Genomic DNA, 23,857 nt, shown 5'->3' with positions numbered 1-23,857 from the left:
TGACAAAATAAGATTACATCCAGTCTCGTTAAATAAATAAATGAATAGATATTTTGCACACAGGCATTCTGTAAAAACTCTAATTTGCCGCTATTGCAGGCCCTATTGCAAAGTGTCGTCGCTTCTCTGTTCGATAAATTACACTCCTCGTTCTTCGTATGTATCTTGATTGTACTATACCGAGCAATACATTGTAGCTCAGTCCCAATCGAAAAAATTGAAAAGACTGACGGCATCTGTAGAAGAAAACCTCTCATGGCATATTTAGGAATTAGGAGGGAATTTCAAAATGTCTCAAGTCTAAAATTAACGTGTACGTCACGCGTGATCTTCGAGAGAAACTTGCTGGGGGGGGGGGATATGTATATCAGGAAGGTTTTCTTCTCTTGCCTTCAAATTTATTACATTAAATTCTTTTAAAAAGGTTTTTTTGGTGGAAAATATACTTTTCCTAAAACTTTGATTGCTTAGTTTCATATGCATTTTATTTCTTACTAGTTATAAACGTTAAATATTGCTACAATTTTGGACTTTTACATTAGCAAGAAAGCAAACACATAAGATTCCATCAGCAGTCAAATACAGCATGAGCACCTTGAATAAAACATATTGTAATATCGTAGATCGGGATTTAGATAGTGCAGTCATAAAACACAATTAGTAAAATTATTGAACTCAATTTCCGAACTGATACAATTGTTTACCGTCTACATAGATTTTGTTAACATTCTTTACTTTATATCATCATATGTAAATGCACATGAACGACAAAGCGTAATATAAGTCTTACGCTCCCGTTTGAATTAGAATCGTGCACATTTTTTCAAATTAAGATAAGTTCGCTACCTATAACAAAAGAAAAAAGATGCATTTTGGTTCAGTGTTGGCAGTTTTAAACTAAATCAATGATTTCTTACCTTTACTAACATACAGCCTCATGCACAGTCAATAATTACCACATTCAATTTTTTTGGCAAGTTTATGCAAAATCGCACGAGAAACTATGAGGAAACTATTGATTATTAATAATATATATGAAAATATTTCTTAATTCTGTTGATTTTTAACTTCAGCGTATGTATTTCAGCAGGCAAGTTATTAATACAAATTTACACTGGTATTTACTAAAAATTGCCCTGCTCTACACCATTCAGAATTGAGAAATTTTTCATGTATAAAAAATACACGTGAGTACTTATGTTTAGAAATTACGAATTGCTATAATTTCATATCTGTTATCCTCCTGATTTTGGCATCAGATCTTCTGAATTCATACGACTCTATCGCCTCTTCGATTCCTGAAAAAAACGGCGAGAATCTTTTTGTTGGTTCATTCTCTTTGTTCTTCTGCAAAGACTCCTGCCTCTCTTTACAATCTAGTTAAACAATTGCAGCAGTTCATTTAATTATAACAGTGACGTAGCCAGCCTCTATCTTTGGGTGAGAGCTCGTAGACGCATACCTGACTCATGTTGCTCTTGTCTCCTCTGGATTAAAGGTTTCTATGCTTTCACTGTAACCTAGTTAAGAAAATACAAAAGTACGTAAGGGCAACAGCTTCTCCACTACTTACAATGTATGTATAAACAACAAAGAACAAGAACAGTCTTTAAATTCCCTAAAATACAAACTATAGAACGTAGGTCAAAGTAGGTAGGGATGTATGAACAAAAGAGAACAAGAACTGTCTTTACATTAACTAAACTAAAATAACGTGTGTCAGTGTATGTAGTAATGAATGAACAACAGAGACAGAGATCAGTCTTTGAATTAACTAAAATAAAAACTAAGATAACGTGTGTCAGTGTAGGTAGTGATGAATGAACAACAGAGAACAAGAACAGTCTTTACATGGCTTTGAAGTGTGTTTGTGGAAAATTCAGTAAAATTTTTACAAATAAGAAATGTTACCTCGAAATTGAGCCGTAGCGCTTTCTTTATCTTGACTCATTCGGACATACTCGATTGATCTACGATTCCTTTCCATTGTAAACTCGTTTTGAATCTCTAACATTTTATTTTGCAGTTCTTTCACCATTTCAATCAACGTTGACATGTCTTGCTTCTTTCCCATTTCTTCCCGGTTCTCATCGAGTACATCTGTAAAAACATCCGGACCGTAAAACATAAAATCCCAAAATGCGAGGGTAAAGTTGGATGTCTTATTTGGTCTCTCCTGTAAACAAGGCATGAGTGTTTTTCCACTTCGCCATGAAATTAAAAACCACTTCCGTTCCATGTCAATTATCATTTCCGCCTAAATCAATTAAAAGAAAAATGTTATAAATGTCATAACGATTACTTTTATTGACCTCATTCATTCATCACCACATACACCGTTATCTTAGTTTAAGTAGTGTAAAAATAGTCCCCGTTATCTGTTTTCATTCATTACTACCTACAATGACACACGTTATCATAGCTTATATTCTAGATAGTGCAAAGACTGTTCTCGTTCTCCATTGCTCATTCATCACTACCTACACCGACACACGTTATCTTAATTTATATTTTAGATACTGTAAAGACTGTTCTTGTTGTCTGACGTTCATTCATCACTAACTAAATTGACATACGTTATCTTTAGGATCTAATTTGATAGCTTCATTAATATCCTTACCGTTTGAATGTGTTTCTGCTGCTTAGCGTGTTGCATAACCTTATTGTTGGTACCATCAATGGCAAGGGCAAGCAGAAGGTTCATAATAATGATAGGCATAACGACAAGAAAACCAACAAGGAGGACCAACTGTAATGGATAAAATGTGTTGTAATCAGAGTGGTCACCGAGAAATGTCTCTTTAAAATCAAACTCTCCCATCGTCATCGTTGCTCCAGTTAAGATAGACACGCCAAACGTCTCAAATCCCTGTCTATCATTCATTATTACTGTAAAAGCGGCAGCAAAAGCGACCAAGAAAAATATTAAAAGACCCATGACCTAAATCAGAATTGTTGATATCATTAAACATTAGGGTAGAGGGAGAAGTCATAAATTCAGCAGACGAACCTTGATTAGTGTGAAAGAAGTTTTCCTCATCATGAGAATAAGTATACCGTAGGAGGCAAACTTTTTCAGATGCGTAATAAGATTTATCCAAGCACAGAATAACGCTACAGAACAGGCTTTCCATTGAAAACTTGTCTTTACAGACATACTGTCGTTACTTGGTACAGCAAAGATGAATGTTGATACGTAGAGAACACATTCCAAATAGTTGACTTTGTCCATAAGATAATTGAATTTATAAACGAATAGCTACATAATTAAATAGATTATGTCAATATCAAAAGATCAAATTAAGCGTAGACATATTCTGTAAATTCCTTTTTAACGATTTGGCCATTCTTATACAGGGGAAAGGACAAAAAATTCAGCCCTATACACAAAAAATTATTGTTATAGGTTTGTAGCTCGTCATTTCGTACAGAAATGTTATAGAAATGAAAGATTGCTGTTGAAGATAAAATGAAACAAAATACTAATACTGCCAATTAAAACTGTAACGTTCATCACTAAATTAAAATAAAACTAAAAAGATAAGTAAACTTTAACAAAAAGCAGCCATATTGTTGACGTCATGCTATTGTTGTTCTGCAGCTGCAATCACACTTTCACTTAGAAAGCCGATGTTCCAAGGCAAAATACATACGTTTTCATTCTACGTGTCATTCTGTTGTCATGAATAAGTCTCATTTTTTGTTGGCAGTCCCTAATATTTTATAACAGCTTTGCAACGAGCACAAACATAAAGTGGCATTTATAATATACATGGTTTATACGAGGGAACATTTACGACCACAAACTGAAAATGCTAACCTGACCGATTTCTTTCAATGTTTGAGCGCCAGCAGATATGAGACAGATAAGCATCGTTACCTTAACATTTATCGATGCATTTGGTAATTCTAAATACAAACAGTTTCAATAACGAAAATATAAAACTAAACAAATTCAAGAAAATCGTGAAATAATTAATCTCCTCAAAAATTTTTTCGGGAACCACTGAGTATTTTAATTAAAATACATAACAACTGTAACTCCAAATATCGTTAACATTTTGATTCAACATTTCTACTCTATTTAGTCATCATCAGGAATGATTATATTAAATGCGTGCGCAGTATATAGATTTTTGATTTGTTGTCTGTAGTAGTATGTTCGTGCAGTCTTGTGTCGGGGCAAGAGAGAACTATCTGTCTTCTGTCAACTACATCAAATCACATAGAGTCTACATATAATGCATTCACATGTAACATAATCATTTCTGATGATGACTAAATAAAGTGGAAACGTTGAATCAAAATGTTTACGTTACTTGGAGTTACCGTTGTTATGTATTTTGATTAATCTTCACATTACCATCTTTGTCAACAGACGCCTTATATGAAGGAATTCCAAACGCGTAGACGTTAAGAGAAACCAAAAACAAGAAATAATACATAAAATTTGCTATGTGCACTTTCCATCCAAATTCCATCCATTTGTTTTTAAGGTATCTAAGGCAGACAGGATGACATAGGCATTGGTAACTGTCATTTCGCAACATCGCTTTGATGGCGGTCAATGGCTTGAGTTTTTTACCTCCCTTGTTTGTAACTGCGAAAAAAGGATAACTATAAGGAAAGCCTTGTGGAAAAGGAGACAGAGGATGTACACGATGAAAACAGTAAAATGAAAACATGGTTCTAAAAAGCGTAGTCAGTGGCTATGTCTATACAAAATATCTTATTCAAATATAACATAAATAACCCAATCACGTGACTGTTTCTTTCATCCAACCTTGGCGACTTTTTGCAGACAATACAATACTTCATCAATATATGGAAGCGATGATGTATAGACTGGTGGTGGTGGTGATGATGGTGGTTGTTGTGGTGGTGGTGATAGTAATGGTGGTGGTGGTGGTGGTTGTTGTGGTGGTGATGGTTGTGGTGGTTGTTGTGGTGATAGTGGTTTTGGTGGTTATGGTTGTGGTGGTTGTTGTGGTGATAGTGGTTGTTGTGATTGTGGTTGTTGTGGTGGTGGTGATGGTGATGGTGGTGGTGGTTGTTGTGGTGGCGATCATGGTGATCATAATTGTTTGTTTATATTTTTTAATTGTATAAATTAAAAAAATACAGAGCAATAACATTTTCTTTGTGTAGAAAACATTGCACACCCCACTTGGGCCATTAAGCGTAATAGGTACTATGAGAATTGTAGCATTCTCAACTTTTTAACGTTTTTTGAGATTTTTCTTTTGATTATGTTAAGATTCAAAAGTCGATCTTTATTTTCTATATAAGATAGCTTGCTCACCACACCTGCAGTTTGTAAACACAAAAAGTCGTATTCAACCAAATAGTCAGTACTCCCTGGGTGTCCTGTGGTTTTCATGCTGTTAGAAAGAGCTCGATACGCCACTTCGGACATATTGTTAGAAATCAACTTCGCCATCGTTCCTTCTGGACCATTTTTTGTCGTGGAAATAATCTGAACACAAGTTCGGTGTTGTTCGTAAACGACAGTTTGTCAAAACACAACAACACCAGTACACCGAAGATTCACAAGAATAAAAAACATGTTGAACATATACTTACAGTCAAACCGAATGCTATGCCCTCTACCGAATTGCTACACTTGCAATAAAATCAAATACATTATAATGAAACATACCTCTTTCCATTTATCATGACACATCATCACCATAGCGCTTTTTGTATCGCCATTTATGATGGCCCAATCCAAGCAGTTAAAGAGCTCATAATCTTCTGTAATTGCCGCCATGTTATCTAGCAAATACTTCACAACATCTGCTTTGCCTTTCTCAGCTGCTGTAAGCAATGCTGTTCGTTTGTATTTATTTTTCCAATTGATCATGGAAGGTTTGAACATCACCAACAATTCAACAATAGTAAGATGTCCTTTGGACGCTGCGATGTGAAGTGGACTAAACAATTCTCCATCCCTTAAGTACACAATAAATATATTACTCAAATCTATCTTTCCTATCAATTAAGTTAAGACATTTTACAGTTATCTTTTCCTATGTAAACTTCGTCGAAGGCAAGATTGAAAATTACTTCATTGTAATTGCTCCGTTATTCAGAAGACATTTGACGACCTCTGGGCTACTGTACTTCGCTGCTGTATGAAGCGGTGTTTCCCTGTCGGCATCGACCTTGTTGATCAAAGCTGGTTCATTGGCTAGGATTAATTCAACCACATCAGAGTTCTGTGAACTAACAGCGCAATGTAATGGCGAACGAAAATTGTTCGTGAAGACATTCAGATCAGCGTTATATTCTAACAAAATACGGACACTCTGAAATAAAGAAATGAGCCTCCTGTAATGTACTTGTGTATGTCTTGACTTAATTTCAAAGCAAAGCAACCCACTTACCTCAAGTAATCCTTTTAAGGCGGCATTATGAATGGGAGTATAACCGTCTATCTCTTTCTCGTTAATAAGCAACGGCACGAGATCTTTTTTCTACATTGTGTTTAATTATGATTAAAATTTAAGCTTCGCTTTTATCTCCGAACAAAACGATAGCAACCAAGTGCAAATTGTATACCTTCAGCAAAATTCTCAATGTTTCAGGATATGCAATTGCATAGTGAAGAACCGTTCTATTGCTGTCATCACGAAGGGTAAAATCAGCTTTCAATTTAAGCAGTTCTTCAACGACACGAACATGACCGCGTTCAGCGGCAAGGACCAAGGCAGTCTGGGAGTTTTTCGTCTTTTCATTGAGAAAAATCTTGGATTGTGATCCAATGTAAGAGACAATATCACTGTGATCATTGACTGCGGCTCTAGAATGAAATAAATTGTCAAAGTGATAACGTCAGGCTTAAGTCCAAAAGTCCTGAATGATTAAATGTACAGATGATGCGAATGAAACGTAAAACCTACTTATGAATCGGGGCGAATCCTTCAATATCCTTTCTTCCCAACTGAAGGAAGTCCAAATGTCCCATGACTTCCATAAATCGAAATAAACTCTTCTTCATGCCATTTTCGCAAGCCGCATGAATCAAATAACCATCTCCATGTCTGATTTCTTCGCGCAAATCTTCACGAATCACATCTTCATCTTGCAGACAAACTTGTACAGTGCGTTCATCACCACTGTCCACAGCAATTTGAAGTATATTGCTGTTAAACATGCCACCATACTTCTCCCTGAACAATAACTCTTGCACTCTGCTTTTTTCTGAAATAGAAGTGTTTTATAAATACATAGGCAGCAGGAAGGGGGTGACTGTACCTTTCGTTCAACCAAATAACATTTTCACATTTCAGGAGGACAAACGAAAAATCCTTAATCCTTCTGCCGACGACGAAAGTCATTAAACAAAATACACATATCATTTTGCAAAAATCGTTTTACCGTGTTTCAGGAAAAGTTCAAGCATATTAGCATGTCCTTTAGCAGCAGCGATGTACACTGGACATCTTCCTATGATATCAACCTTTGTTATCTTTCCACCGTGTTCTAGCAACACCTTGGCGATCTCAACATGGTTGAACGTAGCGGCAAAATGAAGGGGCGATTGGCCATTCTCGCTTTCAACATGGTTTACAAGATCAACAATGAAGTCATGTTGCAACAAGTTATGAAGAAAATCTACATCACAAAGAGATAAGGTGATAATGAAAATCTCAGGCGCTCATGTTGGCCTCGCACTGAATCAAACCCCCTCCCCCCCTCTCCATCTTGGGCCCTTTTGGCGTGTTTTAGTAATTAATATTTCAAATATTATATTGCGGATAATACATTTCTCGGTTGAAGAAAGAATGGTTATTTCATAGCATGTCTCTTACGTTGTTAGTAAATTGCTTTCAAATGCATAAAATAGCATTTACAACGATGCAGTTTTTAAAATTTTACTTGGTAAGGGTATTTCAGGTCCCTCTGCCACATGGCTCACGCTTAACGGGGTGTCTTGAGATTGGTGCCTTCCCTGTGTAAGATCCTTAAAATATCCCTTGGCAAAGAGTATAACTATGAAATACCTTGGCCTACAACAAAATTCAACACAGATAACTTGCTACGTAGAGACAAACAACTATATGAATACGTGAATGGCAACTGCATGGTAGTGGGTAAAATTACTTCGTGATTAGTTAGAGTAAGGATTGGAGTTAGCACGAGGCTAGTGTAAGAATGCCAAGAGGGATTCTATACATAATTATGACCTACATTTTAAAGCAAAGTCATCCATTACAGCAGTGACAACAAGCTTGATAGTATGTTAATATCAATCAAATTTCACAAAAAATATTTCAAGAAAATTTTGCTTTCAACAACTTATCAAACAGAAAAGCTTAAGTCCGAATACGCAGCATGGCTTCTAGCCTTACCTACGTCACCCATTCCGGTGGCTACATGAAGTACACTCTCTCCGTTCTTAGCTATCACACACTTGGGGTCTTTTGCGTAATTTAACAAGGAAGTAAGAGAATTAAGACTACGCCACTCCAAAGCGTAAAATATACATGGTTGTCCTCTTTCATCAGTTTTCGAGAGTAATGTTTGAACTACAAAAGAACATTTAAATATTGAGCTGGTTGAAGGAAAAGAGATTAATATTTCATCAACGAAATACTAACTTTCACGGTCACTTCTTTTTTCTCTCAAAATATTAGTGATCGTTTTTTGGTCGTCATAAATTGCCGCCAGTTTCAATTGATCAGCTAAACTCTTTTGCACCTTACTCCCGTTTTCGTCAACGTCACTCACTATGGGAATGGACCCTGCAAGTTCTATCGTGCCTTGCTCATCAATGGGTTTCAGTCTGGCCAGGGCATCACGATTGACTTCACTTGATAAATCATAGTCCACGCTTCTCTGGCGTCGTGGAAAGCCCACGTGCCAACGCGATCTCACGTAATTCGCCATTCGTGACAATTATCACTTTGAAAAATGCACAAAAAATTCCAATGAGCAAACAACAGGAGCGGCAGAACTTAGAAAATTTAATGGCTCATATTCATATATTCATATGTTAAAATCTGTACTCACTTATTGATTTAAGTAGAAACCAATAAAGAGGAAGATGCGTGTATGAATATGCTTTGCCTACTAAATTATCAATTTTCCATGGTTTACGCGCTTTTTTCTCAAATTCAAAATGGCGGGTTTAGGAGGCATTGGAGGCTCGGAACACAGTCTTTATTTATTCTTTCAGAACTAAAGCAATTATTGCTGAAGCAGAGCATTTTATCATTTCAGAACACCTATTTTTTGACAATATCGACGGTTTAGAGCGCATACATGAGCGACTTTCAGATACTGGGGACATTGTTTTCACGTTAAAACAGAGAGCATTAAATCTTATAAATGATTTTGATATGGCGAGTTTTTATGATATGCACCAGTTATCCTTTTATTTAAGTCGACTTCAGAGTTTCTTTCATAACCTTATCAACGACCTTCAGAATCAGATACCTTATACTCCAACCTACAATTGCCATAGAAGGTACACAGGCACAAGAAGTCAACGGCGACTCGAAATATCTAAGAGATTAGTAGAATTTCTTAGGGAATTGCACTTTTCTTGGACTAGAATTGCTGAATTATTGGGTATCTCAACAAAAACATTACAACGAAGACGTGTAGAGTTTCAAATTGATGTAGAAGAATCTTGGTCTACCATAAGTGACATTGAACTTAGCGAAACAATGCAAGAGATTATGAGTGTTACTCCAGAAATAGGACAAACACGTATGGTAGGTGCACAGAGGAGCCGAGATATAAGGGTGCAACAGTCACGTGTGAGGACATTAATGCGTGAATTGGGTCCAGTTGGAAGAGCACTTCGTTGGCGGAGAGCAATTCGCAGAAGAAATTAAAATGTAGGTACTGCAAATGCTCTGTGGCACATCGACGGGAACCATAAAATGATTCGCTGGCGAATGGTGGTTCATACATCCATTGATGGCTACTCAAGGTTGATACCATATTTAAGCTGTGCTACTAACAACAGAGCAAATCCAGTTTTAGAGTTATTCCAAAACGCCTTTAGTTCATATGGATTACCTTCAAGAGTGAGATGTGATCATGGACTTGAAAACGTGGCTGTTGCTCGAATGTTGTTGGAAAGCCGTGGAACAAACAGGGGAAGTATCATCACAGGTGCTTCAGTTCACAACCAACGATTTGAAAGGCTTCATAGAGATGTTACTACTTGAGGGCTATCACCTTTGCATCTTTGGTGAGAAAGCATTGTAAGATGTGCAACACAAAGCAACTCAAATTTAAACAACGTACTATCAAGCGATGAAGTTGAATCATATGAAATAGAAGCACGTGATGAAATTGAAAATGTAGCTGGTGTGGTTGTACCTGAAACCACACTAAATTTAACTGAAGATCAGTCTGCCTATATTACAGCTTTATCAAGTAAAAACAACAACTTATTTGACAAAATTCACACGTACATGCATGTTGTGAATGCCATTAACGCAATGTTTTAAGAATTATTCCTAATATAGCAGTGCCTATAATGCCACTTTTAACAAAACATGCTCTATGCATTTCCAAATGAATGGTTTCTTATGAAGTAAAAAGATAGTATAAGTCATGGAGACATTTAAGAGAAAACACAGGTTACGTTCGACAGGATGATCATCAGGGGCAGATCAATGCTTATTTGAAAGGAGGGGTGCAGATTTTCCGAGAGGGGTGTGCATAGTTATCGTAGCTAAAGTTGCTAGAGCTTTGGAGTAATGCAGATTTTTAGGCTTACAGAAGAGTGTACCACTTGCATAACGAAAATGTTATTACCTTTGTCAATGAGCGCGCATTTAGTAATTTATTTCAACTTTAATATTTTCATGAAAACGCACATGGTAATACTCGATTGAAAATGGTGTTGGTATAAAATATATAATTGCGTTTGAAATGAAAAGTTCAACCTTTACTCAGTCTTACTGTAAAACTTCATAACTTCTAATACTGTTATATTAAGCATCTACATTACGTGATCCCATTTTAGAATTTTTCTTAGGAGGGTGCTGGGGAATTTTTTAGGAAGGTGCGCTTCTCCCTGCCACCCCCAAATAATCCGCCCTTGATGATCATGCATGTCCATGCAATTGAAGTATATATCAAGGCACACAGTAACTATGTGTAAGATTGCTCGGTAATATTCATGTAATAATATACGTAGATATGCCAGACAAATTTCAACAATTCGTCAAACAATGTTGACTAATACAGTAAGAATTGGCAACAAAAATTAAGTTTGCAAAAATTAAGTTTGTTAGGGAATACATTTGGAACATTGCAAACTCTTTTTAAATTTCCGAATAAGTACATTGAAATAAAAACAACTTATTAAAATTGAAATTATAATACAATTGAAATTATTTGTCAAACTTAGATGCATTGATGCTCAATGGTTTGATATATCAAGTGGCAGTGCGCGGTGCGCCCTGACATTTTACTTTACTTTTTTTAACCCAATGCGCCTTAACTTGTTTAAGAGGGCTTTTGCAGCTTGACAGGTTAACAAAAGTAATGTATCAGCTATTTTAAATACTGAGAACCGATTAAGCACTGCATCCTGATATTTAATTAACCCTATGTAATCTCTTACAGTTGCTTTGTTTACCATGAATGACCTGCTATACTATTGATTATCAGTTAAGGCTGAGGTTGTATAATTTTTGCTTAAACCATGCAAAACAATGTGTACTGGGTATATAACAGTGTATCATCTGATAGATGAAATTCTTTATGTGTGCAGTACATATTCCAGTGTTTGCAGTTCTCATAGCCTGTTCAAAATTACCAGTGGAAAAATATCTCTACACCGAAGGACTGAATATCGGAAAACCAGGTCCACCTTGCAAAATACTATGGACAATAATTGTTCCGATATATTTCATAATTCCTGACGCAACAACATCATCATTATATACTGGACTTTGTTAGGCATCACCTTCAAAAAGTATTTCCCTCACTTTATTGAGCAAATTTATAAAAAAATGCCCGGCGACCCCTCCATTATCAACTGCTGTTTGTCCTTTGTAAATAACTCTCCCATTTACAAGCAATGCCCCAAAAAGAAAAGCTTTTCTCACATAACAACCTTGAGTTTCCTGCCCTGGTGAAACAAGATGGTATTATCGCTCTAGACTAATCAATGTATTGCACAAAAACTATGAAAAACTTTTAGATCTTTTTGAGGGGGTACTTGAACAACCAGCTGAATGGGATGATGAGTGATTAAGTAAAATAAGTGGCTTACTGCATTATCTTGATAGCTTTCTCTTTTGTTTTCTAGTGTGTGTTTTTTACAGGATTTTAGAAAAGTCCGCAATTTTGTATTCCATTCTTCAAAATAGGGAAACCCATTTTAATTATGGCATAAACAAGATTGACAATTTCAAGCAGTTTATTGTATCACTTCGCACAGATCAAGCTTTTACCGAGTTTTATCAAACTGCACTAGAAAAAGTAAGCCCACCAGCAACCAGAGCAGATAGTACATACAATTACAAACAGCTTTATTTTAAGATTATTGATTCCATTAAAGGCATATTAAGTGAAAGATTTCAAGATATAAACCAGTTCGAGTTTTTAGATCTTGTAAATCCTAAACTATTTACTACATGGAAGGGCATAGTTCCACAGGAGAATTTAAATCTTCTCAAAGATAAGTATAGTCCTCTTTTTGACATCCAAACTTTGGAGAGTCAACTTTCCTTCATTTACAACGACAAGGACTTTCACAAAGAGTGCAGTAATGAGGTGCTTAAATACATCTACAAATTTAAGCTCCAGTCAAGTTTACATCAAGTGGTAAATTTGTTAAAATTGAATGGTGTCTTGGCAGTGGAAAGTGAGTCAGTAGAGATGTCGTTTTCTTGCTTGAAAAGGGTAAAAAGCTATTTGAGCAATAGAATGGGTCAAGGTCGGCTTAGCTCTTTGTGTAGAATATCTATTCACAAAGATATCATTGAACAAAAAGAGGAATCAGGAATAAGGTGGTTGAAAAATTTGTAGACAAACAAATGATAAGTATAGCAGTGTGCGAATTAGTTGAAAAAAAACGATGTGCAATTTTTTTTGACAAAAATAATGAAATCGATATTAGGCTGATTATTATACAGCGCTAATTGCTAAATTAATCATGTTTACGACAGTGTTTTTCTTTACAACCGCTGATCCAGTTACAAATCTATGAGAAATTTTTTGCGCATGTAATTCTATCCTCTTTTTTTTGTGAAAATTTTACAGCACAATAAATTCACCTATTGGCCATCATCCTAGTACTCAAGCGAGTCAGCATTTAATGTTTCCATTTATTTTTTACTGTATTAACTTTGCTGGTAGCTACAACCTTTCGACAAGATGGCAAGATAGACAAAGTGAAAAGAGAAACACTGAATATACTTTTGTCTTCTGATTATTAACAGTAACATCCTTGATGTTTACTTACACTAAAAAAACATCATATTTATGTCATATTACAAGCAATATGTAAAAATAAAAAATATGGCTGCTCAAGGTTGCCAATTTGCCTTAATATTTTGAGCCAAATTTGGCTTCTTTTTTCTCACGTTAGGCTCATTTAAAATCAAAATTCCCTTTGGTTTATTTTTCAAATTTGGCTTATTTAAGTTTTTTTTGTCTTTTTTTAAGAGTCAAAATGAAACTTTTTCCTGATTTTATCGAAAATACTTAAAATAGCTATGATGCCAAAAACAGTACGTAACGGTGTACAAAACAACGCAAATGCAAAAATTGACATTAATAATGTATTACACCACTAGTGTCATAAGCATATAAGCACCATGTATGTTGAGTGTTTCAGACTTACCAGTCTCAAAGTGACAACATCTTTTAATTTGATGACATTGTGTCGACACGGCCTAAGATTTTAATGTCATGCAGCCCACTCGTTTGTAAAGTAAAGATCAGTAAAGATTAAACTTAAAAACCTTTTTCAATTTATGTGGTAATAATCAATAACGACTTTTTTTGCATATTGTTTGAAAAAGTGATAAGCAATTTGTTTTCATTTCAGCCAAAACGATTTGCAAATTGCACATTGCACACCGTTAATTCGCACACTGTGGTATAGTATTTTTTATATTTATTTTATATTGCATGGTACTTCAATTAGAAAATGAAGCTTGACTTTAAAGAATAAAGCCATCCCTGTCTACCTGCCCCAATCTAAATAAGTGTAAACTAAAAAGTGGAATGCTAAGAACAACCTCTACCTATGCATTTTAGGAAGTGTCGTATACTATGTTATTTTTTGTGCTAATCCAAATTTCTTCTGTCTATTCAGGGGCATTGATGAGTTCGATTCATTATGTTTTAGGGGACAATTGTCTCCTGCGTAACGTTTCTCTGAGCCACCTTTATAGTACTTTTTTAACTAGTTTCAGTTTCGACGATTGCTACATTAAGAATGCAGCTAATAAAAACTTATTGTTTTTACAACTTATTGTACAACAAATAATTTGCCCTCCAAATCGCAGGAAATGCTGTTTCCAAGGCTCTGGAATTCAAAATTTCTCCCCAGACCCCCTTGTGGAGGTGGGCGGGAGTTACTATTTTTCCTGGCTACGCCAATGGTAAAAAAGAAGTCATTCTACGATTTTCAAAAGGATTTGACGGATCTCTTGTCATGCCTGTTCTTCATATAATTGCAAAAATAAATTGATCACAACAAATCATTCAGACAGGTCAAACAGTTAATGCAACTGCTTTTAGGCGTTCAATAATTCCGCTCGTCTCTAAAAAATCTCAAAATTGTTGAAGACGGAAGGAAATTATCGTCTTCTTTACGGTGTTTTACCTTTTCAATAAAAGGTTTTCTACAATGAAACACAGTTTAGTCATTCCACGAGACAGTCATATAAAATTTAAAACATAGTTCATCCGTACATTTTTATTATATGGGTCTTTTAACTCGGCCAAAACAAATAAAAAATGTTTAACTAAACTGTTCACTTTGTTGCAGTTCAAGTTAAGCTCTCAGCATTAATTTCAATATATAATTGATTCGAAACTTTTGATATATTTAATGAATTTGTGCATTTATCGGTTCAACTGTCATCAACAATTGATTGCCTACGAATTGCATATATTTGTAGACAACACCTTTAAAACGTATGAGTTCTCTTTGGCTGACAAAAACAGGATTAGACATATCTCACAAACACGACGGTGAACACTGTTACCGCAACTGATTTTTATAAAGCAGAAAAAGCCATTTGTATTTTAATGTGTGCATCGATTTAAGTTGTTGAGCATCGCAACAGAATATAAAATGCGCACAAAATACATCATTTAAAGACCTTTTGTGCATTGCTAATTATGGCACATCTTAACTATTTTCACAAGGTAAAGCGTAAATGAAATTTTATCCATCGGTACAAGTCCGTGGTTGAGGGAAAATGAGTGTAATTTAGTTTAGAGAAGATGCATTGTGCATTCAAATATAAGGAAATTAAAGATGTTCCACATGTGGTTTCATCAGTTAGTGACTGATAACAAAGGGATTCGTGTTGAAATTTAAAATATCCACTCACTGCAACTGACATGTTGCAATTAAACTCCATTAAACTTTGACTTTTAGTATTATTGGAGTTCGATAGAATTATTTGAGGGCATCTTTCCGATAAAGCAAGTCGTATCCAAGCTTGTAATTATTCGCTGTTTTTTGAACAAATTTTGATCCCCAACAATTAAATAATTCTCGTATAATAATGTCTGAACAACTTGAATTAAATCTCATATAATATAAGTTATGAGTGAATTGTGTAATCTCGCAAACATGACTGGAAAATCGAAACGAATTTTTGAACTTAGTAATCTCATTGATAATATACAAAATTATACCACGCCTTTTTGTCGTGCAAATTACATACAGGGCACTTTATTCATGCAAGCGACGTCCTCACCCCTTCCTAATCTTATGACCTATGTTACAGCCCTGGAAAATCCCAGAGTATCAGAGAATCTACACGAAAACCCTCCTTTTGTCCATCACTTTCCTGTATATTTTCCCATAAACACCACATCTTCTTTCACTGATTTTCACGATTTCTCAATATTCTTTCTTTCTCTGACACTTACGAGTAAATGATCCACAAAAGCCTTCTCATACCTAAGTTTGAACCCTCTCTAAACACCCAATGTTAAACATACTTAAGTATATCTTTCTTTTTTTTCTAAGCGTCATATTTCTCCTTGTTTTTGTCCTGTCACGATGTCACCCAAATTAAAGTTAAACTGAACTATCATAGAGCCATCATCCGTTCATTCAATATCTTCACCATTTATGAATAAAAAATAAATAATAAACCTTACAACTATTGAAGACGGAAGTAAATACCTTTCTCTAACACCAAAGTTAATTCAGCTGTTATTTCAATCGTTTTTCACAATTTCAACTTTCTTGTATTAGAATTGTCGCGTTAATCACTGTCCGCTGTAGGTTGTCAAATTTCTACAATCAAAAACACGGTTTTCTTTGATTCTCGTATGATACATTTATCGTTGAGAGAGGTGTTCATTGTGTAAGCAAATAATGCTTCTTGGTGATGAATTTTTTTTTAATCATTGTACAACTTAAAGCATAATTAATAAACTCCTTACTGCGTGTTCTTTTACTTGACCAAGATCTGTAAGAAAAATTATAAATTTAACTGTTGCTTTGGCTCTGTAGCTCTTGGCAATGAAATTTAATGTCTTCCAAATCAACTGATGCATTTTATGCTTTAGTGAATTTATTGGTTCATCGGTCATCCACAATAGACTACCTATATATAGATATGAGGGATTTATAGAATACATACCTTAAACTCACAAGTACTTTTTGGCCAACAACAAAAAATGTTCTGTCTTTTGTTACAGCCTAAAGAAACATGATAGTGAATATAGCTTACATCTTGTCATTTATGTTCTTGTTGATTATAAAAATATGTTGTGTTTTTCAGAAAGTGGACTTTGGTCGTTTGATATTGCAACAGAATATATAATGTTCACATGCTGTGAAGCCCTAAAAACTCTTGTATATAAACTATTCACTGTCCGCTGTAGGTTGTCAAATTTCTACAATCAAAAACACGGTTTTCTTTGATTCTCGTATGATACATTTATCGTTGAGAGAGGTGTTCATTGTGTAAGCAAATAATGCTTCTTGGTGATGAATTTTTTTTTAATCATTGTACAACTTAAAGCATAATTAATAAACTCCTTACTGCGTGTTCTTTTACTTGACCAAGATCTGTAAGAAAAATTATAAATTTAACTGTTGCTTTGGCTCTGTAGCTCTTGGCAATGAAATTTAATGTCTTCCAAATCAACTGATGCATTTTATGCTTTAGGCCCGGTTCAAACGTCGCATTTTACATGCGCCGAATCAAATGCGAGAATTATGTGCATGTAAAATGCGACGTTTGAATCAATTAAATTCGACGGATTTTAATTTATTGGTTCATCGGTCATCCACAATAGACTACCTATATATAGATATGAGGGATTTATAGAATACATACCTTAAATTTACAAGTACTTTTTGGCCAACAAAAAATGTTCTGTCTTTTGTTACAGCCTAAAAAAACATGATAGTGAATATAGCTTACATCTTGTCATCTATGTTCTTGTTGATTAGAAAAATATGTTGTGTTTTTCAGAAAGTGGACTTTGGTCGTTTGATATTGCAACAGAATATATAATGTTCACATGCTATGAAGCTCTAAAAACTCTTGTATATGAACTATTTCAATAACGCAGAGCATATATGAAACTTTATCATCAGCTGAAGTCCTTTTTATTCCAATACTTTTTTTAGCCGAGAATAGATAACCGTGGTTTCAATTGTCAGAAGGCACAATCACTGTTGAAAAGGAGTAGAGTAAAACTTAAAAATACCGACTTGATGCAAAACTTGATAACTTTGATGAAACTGAAAGGTATTCGGTATATTTAATGATGTTTTAAGCGTTAAACTTTGATCAAACTTCATCGACTTCTAGTTTTATTTGAATTCAATGCACTCGCTGCAACTGACATGTTGCAATTAAACTCAATCAAAATTTGACTTCTAGGTTTATTTGAATTCAATGCACGAGATGATGACCGAGATGATGACAATGCAAACTCTTTTTAAATTTCCGAATAAGTACATTGAAATAAAAACAACTTAGTAAAATTGAAATTATAATACAATTGAAATTATTTGTCAATAAGACAATTGAAATTATTTGTCAAACTTATATGCATTGATGCTCAATGGTTTGATTTATCAGGTGGCAGTGCGCGGTGCGCCCTGACATTTTACTTTACTTTTTTTAACCCAATGCGCCTTAACTTGTTTAAGAGGGCTTTTGCAGCTTGACAGGTTAACAAAAGTAATGTATCAGCTATTTTAAATACTGAGAACCGATTAAGCACTGCATCCTGATATTTACTCAACCCTATGTAATCTCTTACAGTTGCTTTGTTTACCATGAATGACCTGCTATACTATTGATTATCAGTTAAGACTGAGGTTTTATAGTTTTTGCTTAAACCATGCAAAACAATGTGTACTGGGTATATAGCAGTGTATCATCTGATCGAGGAAATTCTTTATGTGTGCAGTACATATTCCAGTGTTTGCAGTTCTCATAGCCAGTTCAAAATTACCAATTGAAAAATATTTGTACAAGGATTGAATATCGGAAAACCAGGTCCACCTTGCAAAATACTATGGACAATAATTGTTCCGATATATTTCATAATTCCTGATGCAACAACACCAGCATTATATACTGGACTTTGGTAGGCATCACCTTCAAAAAATATTTCACTCACTTTATTGAGCAAATTTATAAAAAACTGCCCGGCGACCCCTCCAGTATCAACTGCTGTTTGTCCTTTGTAAATAACTCTCACATTTACAAGCAATGCCCCAAAAAGAAAAGCTTTTCTCACATATAACAACCTTGAGTTTCCTACCCTGGTGAAACAAGATGGTATTATCGCTCTAGATTGTATTGCACAAAAACTATGAAAAACTTTTAGATCTTTTTGAGGGGGTACTTGAACAACCAGCTGAATGGGATGATGAGTGATTAAGTAAAATAAGTGGCTTACTGCATTATCTTGATAGCTTTCTCTTTTGTTTTCTAGTGTGTGTTTTTTACAGGATTTTAGAAAAGTCCGCAATTTTGTATTCCATTCTTCAAAATAGGGAAACCCATTTTAATTATTGTATAAGCAAGATTAACAATTTCAAGCAGTTTATCGCATCACTTCGCACAGATCAAGCTTTTACCGAGTTTTATCAAACTGCACTAGAAAAAGTAAGCCCACCAGCAACCAGAGCAGATAGTACATACAATTACAAACAGCTTTATTTTAAGATTATTGATTCCATTAAAGGCATATTAAGTGAAAGATTTCAAGATATAAACCAGTTCGAGTTTTTAGATCTTGTAAATCCTAAACTATTTACTACATGGAAGGGCATAGTTCCACAGGAGAATTTAAATCTTCTCAAAGATAAGTATAGTCCTCTTTTTGACATCCAAACTTTGGAGAGTCAACTTTCCTTCATTTACAACGACAAGGACTTTCACAAAGAGTGCAGTAATGAGGTGCTTAAATACATCTACAAATTTAAGCTCCAGTCAAGTTTACATCAAGTGGTAAATTTGTTAAAATTGAATGGTGTCTTGGCAGTGGAAAGTGAGTCAGTAGAGATGTCGTTTTTGCTTGAAAAGGGTAAAAAGCTATTTGAGCAATAGAATGGGTCAAGGTCGGCTTAGCTCTTTGTGTAGAATATCTATTCACAAAGATATCATTGAACAAAAAGAGGAATCAGGAATAAGGTGGTTGAAAAATTTGTAGACAAACAAATGATAAGTATAGCAGTGTGCGAATTAGTTGAAAAAAAACGATGTGCAATTTTTTTTGACAAAAATAATGAAATCGATATTAGGCTGATTATTATACAGCTCTAATTGCTAAATTAATCATGTTTACGACAGTGTTTTTCTTTACAACCGCTGATCCAGTTACAAATCTATGAGAAATTTTTTGCGCATGTAATTCTATCCTCTTTTTTTTGTGCAAATTTTACAGCACAATAAATTCACCTCTTGGCCATCATCCTAGTACTCAAACGAGTCAGCATTTAATGTTTCCATTTATTTTTTACTGTATTAACTTTGCTGGTAGCTACAGCTTTTCGACAAGATGGCAAGATAGACAAAGTGAAAAGAGAAACACCGAATATACTTTTGTCTTCTGATTATTAACAGTAACACCCTTGATATTTACTTACACTAAAAAAACATCATATTTATGTCATATTACAAGCAATATGTAAAAATAAAAATATGGCTGCTCAAGGTTGCCAATTTGCCTTAATATTTTGAGCCAAATTTGGCTTCTTTTTTCTCACTTAGGCTCATTTAAAATCAAAATTCTCTTTGGTTTACTTTTCAAATTTGGCTTATTTAATCTCTAGTCTTACGCACCTGTATAATAGCACTTAATAACAGAAATTGTTCCGGTCAGTTTCAAACCACCAACAAGTTTGCAATCTTTAACAAACAACACAAACAGTTAAGTTCAGTGTGAGCAGTTAGTGTAAACCAATCAATGACAGCAACATTATGGACATACAGCCTTCTCCCCTTGCTCAAATAGTCAATAATTAATATTCACTAGAAAATTATATCTTGCGCAAGCAATGTACACAACATTCTTAAAATAGTCGAACAGTTGTTGATCTTGACAAAAGACAATAAACTTGATGGCCTTTTACTTCAAGCAAGCACGTTCAAATTGCGGAATTTTTTTTACAATTCAACAAAATGTAGAAAGTAGCCTTGAATAATCAATGTTTGCCGAACCATTAAATCAAGGTCCTCGACACAGAATATACAAATACTTTTACATTAAAGATTTTTTTATAAAGCGCGACAACATCTTGAATTCGTGCTTCTTCCACACAAAAAGGAAGTCTCTAGAAATACGATGCATGCAATAAGATGAAAGCATGTCTCTGTCTTCAAGAATTTTTTCTCGTGCAGAAAAATTTTTTAACCTCAGAGTTAAATTCACACCTCAGAAAAATAAATATAGATATTCAATAAGCATCTTCCACACATACAAGCCGCTATATAAATGCATCAACTTCATAAAAGAAGATAAGATTGAACGCTGTTTGAAATGAAATATTTAAGTAAAGAAATCAAATCAAAATCACAGCATGGCTTTAAAAGTAGCTAACGCACAACAAATGCATTTGTAATAGAAAATTTGCTAACATGACTGTTTTTGTTCGTATGTAAGGTCTACAAATATAATAAGACAAATCAACCAAATGTGATACGTTGATAAGTACAGACGATCAAAGGAAATTCGCCACATAAAAATTTGACGTAAAGATTTTATTGCCCGTACACACGGGCATGCGAGTATTTGTCACCAAAAATTTGTTCGTATGTAAGGAGCTTTAAATTATATCATAGGTACACACATACTCAACAGGGTAGATAAAGTCTTACACACCTGGATTAAAAGAAATCGTCCAGATCAGTTTTACACCCGAGAAGTATGCAAACTATAAAAAACAAAAGATGCAGTTTGGTCGAGTTTTATGTTGATCGCATCAATAAAAATAACATTTAGTCACATACGTAGTACGGTCAATAATTTTAGGTGATCTACAATACAGCTAATTTTTCCAATCCTTTCTGCACAAGTGAAATAAATTCGTCAAGTTCTGAAAGAAAGTTTTAACGAACATAGACGCTGTTCGATTCAAAACAAACTAGTGACAGCAATATTTATAAATTAACTTAAAGCCACCGAAACACAGTCAATAATTTACATTTTATACAATGTAATAACGCATTACAAATGAGGGTATTTATTGATGACCACGCAAAAATGTGAACATCACGTAGCTTCAAATCATTATTGAATGTTTATAAACAATGGGATTTCTTCTAGCAAACAAATTTCTGGAAGTTACGGTGCTGTGCAAGACATAATGACCTTTCTTGAACTGAATATACTAAATAAAGAGCGAAATGCATTACGACCCTAACGAAAGAATAGTGAAATAATTTGCAATAGCATCATAAAGTAAATTTCTAAGTTATGTTCAGGTTCATAGGGAAAAAACATAACACCAATGTATGATACTGACTTTTATATGTAAGAATACAAGAGGCAGTATAAAAAGACTGCAGACATGTAAATAGGTAAAAGTTAAGAGTTGCCTTTTACATAGCTTCATAAGAACTGCCAACCCACGCAAAATAATTATCTTGTAACGTATACACCGCGTTTTCTTCTTGTTTGGGTTTCATTGCTTGCACCAACTACACTGTACCGTTCACTAAAACTTCTTTATGCATAAATCCTTTGAAAAAATAAAGGTGTCTTTTTAAAATCGTGGCCAGAGATTTGTCAGGCGGAAAGCGAATTTTCAATATGAACATAATATATACTTTTAGTTATCAAATAATAGAGAAGGATTTATTAATTACGTTTCGTCTTTAACATAAGACATCTTCAGATTAATGAGTTAATAACCTCGTGTATATATATTAACTCATTAATCTGAAGATGTCTTAAGTTAAAGACGAAACGTAATTAATAAATCCTTCTCTATTTTATTATTGTGATGGCTTTTTTAAAAGTATTATGTTGTTATTATGTTCATATTGAAAAGGTGTCTTTCTTATTGCATGTATAGTCTTAATAATTGAACTGACGGTTTTAATCTTTTACCATTAACAATGGTATTTGCTATATTTAGAAGTATTTTCAAAAACAATTATCCTAAAAATTTTTTACTTTATATGGTCATATGTAGATGAACGTGAACGACATAGCGTAATTAAAGTCTTACGCTCCTGTGCAAACTTGTTTGAATTAGAATCGCTCACATTTTTTCAAAGTAAGATAAGTTCGCTACCTATAACAAAAGAAAAAAAAAGATGCATTTTGGTTCAGTGTTGGCAGTTTTAAACTAAATCAATGATTTCTTACCTTTACAAACATACAGCCCCACGCACAGTCAATAATTACCACATTCAATTTTTTATGCAAGTTTTTTGCAAATCGCATTAGAAACTATGATGAAACCATTGATTATCAGTAATATACATGAAGAAATTCCTTAATTCTGTTGATGAACTTCATCGTATGTATTTCAGCCGGCAAGTTATTAATACAAATCTACACTGGTATTTACTAAAAATTGCCCTGCTCTAAACCATTCAGAATTGAGAAATTTTTCATGTATAAATAAGACACGTAAGTATTTATGTTTAGAAATTATATAATTGCTATTATTTAATATCTGTTATCCTCCTGATTTTGGCATCAGATCTTCTGAATTCATACGATTGTATCGCCTTTTCGATTCCCGGAAAAAACGGCGAAAATGTTTTGGTTGGTTCATTCTCTTTGTTCTTCAGTAAAGTTTCCTGGCTCTCTTTACAATCCAGTTAAACAATTCCAACAGTTCATTTAATTATAACAGTGACGTAGCCAGCCTCTATCATTGTGTGAGAGCTCGTAGACGCATACCTGACTCATGTTGCTAACCGTTTACAATTAATTTCGAAGAGTACAATGCAGCGATAATTTACCGTGTGTGTGTATGTGTCACTATGTGACATAATATGACATATAAACAAGGTACGATACTTGTAATACTAATAATTTGCTTATCTATCGATAAAGAAGAATATAGCAAGGTTTTCTGTTCAAGGAACAAGTTCTTTTTTTCAAAATGTTTCTTTATATAAATGAAAACGCTAAATATACAATGGTATGAAACTATAATGACATTATCACTTGTCACTTTTGTAACTTCATATTC

At 34.3% G+C, this 23,857-nt stretch overlaps 2 protein-coding genes and 1 long non-coding RNA gene across 3 annotated transcripts; 1 reads left to right on the top strand and 2 right to left on the bottom strand.

Moving 5' to 3' along the window:
• Positions 1-463: 463 nt before the first annotated feature.
• Positions 464-4,895, bottom strand: LOC124442235 (transient receptor potential cation channel subfamily A member 1-like). Its single transcript, XM_046992741.1, has 7 exons — positions 4,364-4,895; positions 3,821-3,909; positions 3,011-3,259; positions 2,621-2,941; positions 1,912-2,257; positions 1,463-1,520; positions 464-1,376 (listed from the first exon to the last, which is right to left on the bottom strand). Exons 1-6 carry the CDS (start codon positions 4,683-4,685, stop codon positions 1,468-1,470), a joined length of 1,380 nt encoding a protein of 459 aa, XP_046848697.1. The 5' UTR covers positions 4,686-4,895; the 3' UTR covers positions 464-1,376; positions 1,463-1,467.
• Positions 4,107-22,643, top strand: LOC124442255. The gene is made up of 3 exons (XR_006947195.1): positions 4,107-4,117; positions 8,755-8,761; positions 22,553-22,643. It is a non-coding gene; the product is annotated as an uncharacterized LOC124442255 (long non-coding RNA).
• Positions 5,180-17,631, bottom strand: LOC124442229 (transient receptor potential cation channel subfamily A member 1-like). The gene is made up of 14 exons (XM_046992730.1): positions 17,520-17,631; positions 17,223-17,248; positions 16,818-16,876; positions 16,618-16,643; positions 16,355-16,468; positions 8,604-8,907; positions 8,355-8,531; positions 7,381-7,617; positions 6,903-7,203; positions 6,562-6,802; positions 6,387-6,476; positions 6,067-6,308; positions 5,660-5,951; positions 5,180-5,476 (listed from the first exon to the last, which is right to left on the bottom strand). Exons 6-14 carry the CDS (start codon positions 8,890-8,892, stop codon positions 5,192-5,194), a joined length of 2,154 nt encoding a protein of 717 aa, XP_046848686.1. The 5' UTR covers positions 8,893-8,907; positions 16,355-16,468; positions 16,618-16,643; positions 16,818-16,876; positions 17,223-17,248; positions 17,520-17,631; the 3' UTR covers positions 5,180-5,191.
• Positions 22,644-23,857: the final 1,214 nt, after the last annotated feature.

This window comes from Xenia sp. Carnegie-2017, unplaced genomic scaffold (assembly GCF_021976095.1).
Source record: "Xenia sp. Carnegie-2017 unplaced genomic scaffold, XeniaSp_v1 HiC_scaffold_20, whole genome shotgun sequence".
In the NCBI taxonomy this organism is placed as follows: domain Eukaryota; kingdom Metazoa; phylum Cnidaria; class Anthozoa; order Malacalcyonacea; family Xeniidae; genus Xenia; species Xenia sp. Carnegie-2017.
This window is presented reverse-complemented; position numbering and strand designations above follow the sequence as displayed.

Bases quoted from the DNA above. Each gene is read 5' to 3' on its own strand.
- LOC124442235 (XM_046992741.1), bottom strand. From the start codon at position 4,685: ATGTTTTCATTTTACTGTTTTCATCGTGTACATCCTCTGTCTCCTTTT. The intron at 3,910-4,363 runs GTAATGTGAAGA...GTTTGTATTTAG, and splicing joins GGCGTCTGTTGACAAAGATG to AATTACCAAATGCATCGATA. The intron at 1,521-1,911 runs GTAACATTTCTT...TTTCTTAACTAG, and splicing joins CGCTACGGCTCAATTTCGAG to GTTACAGTGAAAGCATAGAA.
- LOC124442229 (XM_046992730.1), bottom strand. From the start codon at position 8,892: ATGGCGAATTACGTGAGATCGCGTTGGCACGTGGGCTTTCCACGACGC. The intron at 8,532-8,603 runs GTTAGTATTTCG...GTTCTTTTGTAG, and splicing joins AAAAAGAAGTGACCGTGAAA to TTCAAACATTACTCTCGAAA. The intron at 6,309-6,386 runs GTAAGTGGGTTG...TCTTTATTTCAG, and splicing joins CCTTAAAAGGATTACTTGAG to AGTGTCCGTATTTTGTTAGA.